At 53.6% G+C, this 2,378-nt stretch overlaps 1 protein-coding gene across 2 annotated transcripts; it reads left to right on the top strand.

The window, feature by feature from the left end:
* Positions 1-1,792: 1,792 nt before the first annotated feature.
* On the top strand, positions 1,793-2,378 carry LOC125959884 (uncharacterized). 2 transcript variants are annotated; one of them, XM_049692870.1, is made up of 2 exons: positions 1,793-2,005; positions 2,097-2,378. In XM_049692870.1, exons 1-2 carry the CDS (start codon positions 1,889-1,891, stop codon positions 2,280-2,282), a joined length of 303 nt encoding a protein of 100 aa, XP_049548827.1. In that variant the 5' UTR covers positions 1,793-1,888; the 3' UTR covers positions 2,283-2,378. The 2 variants fall into 2 exon arrangements, with proteins under 2 accessions (XP_049548827.1, XP_049548828.1); XM_049692871.1 differs by having other exon boundaries at positions 1,822-1,978.

Below are 2,378 nucleotides of genomic sequence, written 5' to 3'. Positions count from 1 at the left end.
ACCACCTGGACTTGGTCACTGGGCACTGGGTATTGTTCCATGCGACTCGTGCTGATAAGCAACGAACGGGACGGGGCGGAACGACGGAATCGTTGTCCAAGACAGTGCTGGCTGATAGGACGGGAAGCAAAGGTTAACAGTATTGCATTGCCCTCCCGGGTACACCATCCGACGACGATGATGCAGTTTCAACTGGTCCCTGGGCAGAGTGTTGGACATCGATCGAGTGGGCTTATCGGAAACCCGCTCCTCGCTAGCAAAAGGGTCATGCAAACATGGCGGCGCACGCTTGGACTGCGCCTGCGCTTATCGCCTGCTAACGATGTGCGGCGCTCAAGGCAATAATACCGATCGTGGCCTACTGTTGATCGTTGTTTTGACGTGTGCCAAGTATAAATCTTGCGTTCGTTCGCTCGTCTCGAATCGGGATAATCGGTTGGCATTTGTTCTGTGGGAGCATTATGAGCTCATGATGTTTACAGCTCGTGTACCAACTACATTGAATGCATTCAGAAAAAAGAGAGAAAGAGAGGTATAGAGAAAGACACCTGCTCGATCTTGCGCACGTCTGACAACAAACAGAGAACCAGGTCTCGGTTTGGACGGCGAGCAAGACGAAAAAAGCGAATTAGCATACCAGGTTCGGACGTCGCTCCTGCGAGGTGTGAATGTTTCATCAAATATTTTGATGCTTCTTTTAATAGGCTCGGGCGCTATCCAGGGTTCGTTCATTCCGCGGCACATTCCGACGAATTTTCAGCAGCGGAAATTGCATTAAATAAACCGCATTCCCCGCCGGCCGGCCCGTCTCCCGTCAGCTCTGGCGCCCATCTGTCAAAAGGTGGTCCTTCCCGGGAACCACGCTTAAATTATTCATCCAACATCCACCGCATCCCGGGGGCCGAGACCGCTGAGACGCATGCCAGCTGAGATGCTAGTTGATCTTTGGTGTTCGCTGGAGCACGCCAGAGCATTATGTTGCATGTTGGTCGCTTTTCGTTTTACACTTTTCACACCACCACCACCACCACCACCACTGCTGCTGCTGTCGGTTCCGGAAGAAACCCGAGAGCCGCGAGATGAAAATAAATAATCAGCGTACGAGCGCGCGCGCGCGCCCGGCCGCCCTCTCTCTGTCGTATTCAAATCGTATTCGCAAGAATAGCTTGAGAAATGGCTTCGAGGGCTTTGGGCGTCGTCTTGTCCCTACCTCTCCGGCCCTACGGGAGCAGACCGCAGCGCCTCGCTGCTTACACCGTACCGCCATGTCAGTGCTTTTTTCAACTTTATTTGATTGGACGGACTACAAAGACAAACGCGCGTTTCTCGGTTGCCACGGTTCTCCGTCCGTCTGTACATTAGCCCCTCCTCTGTCTGACCACCGACTGTCAAAGCGTACAAACATCCCGAGCATTATTCATACTTTTCCAGCTTAGACCAGTCCGTGTAGCAGCCACGTACTGCTCCAGGGGAAACAGCAGATTGCTGCAAGGAAGACGACGAAGAAGCGGAACGAAGAGGAAGTTATCGCGTTGCCAATGCTAGAGCTTGAGACAGGGGAGTAATGGAATCGCTCCGGACGTCGATTCATCTTGCCAGTTGCTGCCGGCGTCGGAGTGCTTGCAGCAGGAGCAGCAGCAAACAAACAAACAGCTGCAGCATCAACATTGCAGCTAGATGCAACATAAAGCGGTGCATCTTTACCGTGGCCGTCAGCTCGCCAATCAACCGTGAATGTTTGCCGCTTATTTATAGTTCCCGGACGATGGTGAGGCGCGCGCGCCGACGCCAGGCGATTCGCGGACGAATAAAAAGCGCGTCCCGTGAACGGCGGCTCGATCAGTGGCCGTGTACCGGGACCCGTGGCATGCCATCCGAGTGATCGAACATGATAGGGAAAAGATTAGACGTGTTCTTGTTGCTGCTCACCATCATTGCTGCGTGCCTTATCGTCATCGTGGCCGACGCTTCACCAGTGGTACGGTTTCCGGGTTTTACCGATTCGGTAACGACCGCCGAACTTCCTTGATCCTTTTGGTGTAACACGCATTTGGCATTTGTGTTTGTGTTCTCTCTCTCTCTCTGTCTCTTTCCAGCCGGATAGCAACGATGTAGCAGCGTGGGAAGAGGAAGGTTCTCTAACCGTGGCCACACCAGCAGCAGCAGCAGCAGCTGGTTCACCGGACCACGATCGATGCTGCCTCGGGGCGATAAAGCCAATCGTGCTGACCGCGAAACCCAGATACAAGTACGTGGTAGTGCCACCCCTGAGCATAACCTAAGCTCCGCCGTCGACGATACCATCTTGCGCCCGCCATGGTGAGGGACAAAGGGAGTGAAGACCAAATAGACGTGGCAGCTCATTTCTGATTTTTGCA

Source organism: Anopheles darlingi, chromosome 2 (genome assembly GCF_943734745.1).
Source record: "Anopheles darlingi chromosome 2, idAnoDarlMG_H_01, whole genome shotgun sequence".
NCBI classification, from domain to species: Eukaryota; Metazoa; Arthropoda; class Insecta; order Diptera; family Culicidae; genus Anopheles; species Anopheles darlingi.
This window is presented reverse-complemented; position numbering and strand designations above follow the sequence as displayed.

Bases quoted from the DNA above. Each gene is read 5' to 3' on its own strand.
- LOC125959884 (XM_049692870.1), top strand. From the start codon at position 1,889: ATGATAGGGAAAAGATTAGACGTGTTCTTGTTGCTGCTCACCATCATT. The intron at 2,006-2,096 runs GTAACGACCGCC...GTCTCTTTCCAG, and splicing joins TTCCGGGTTTTACCGATTCG to CCGGATAGCAACGATGTAGC.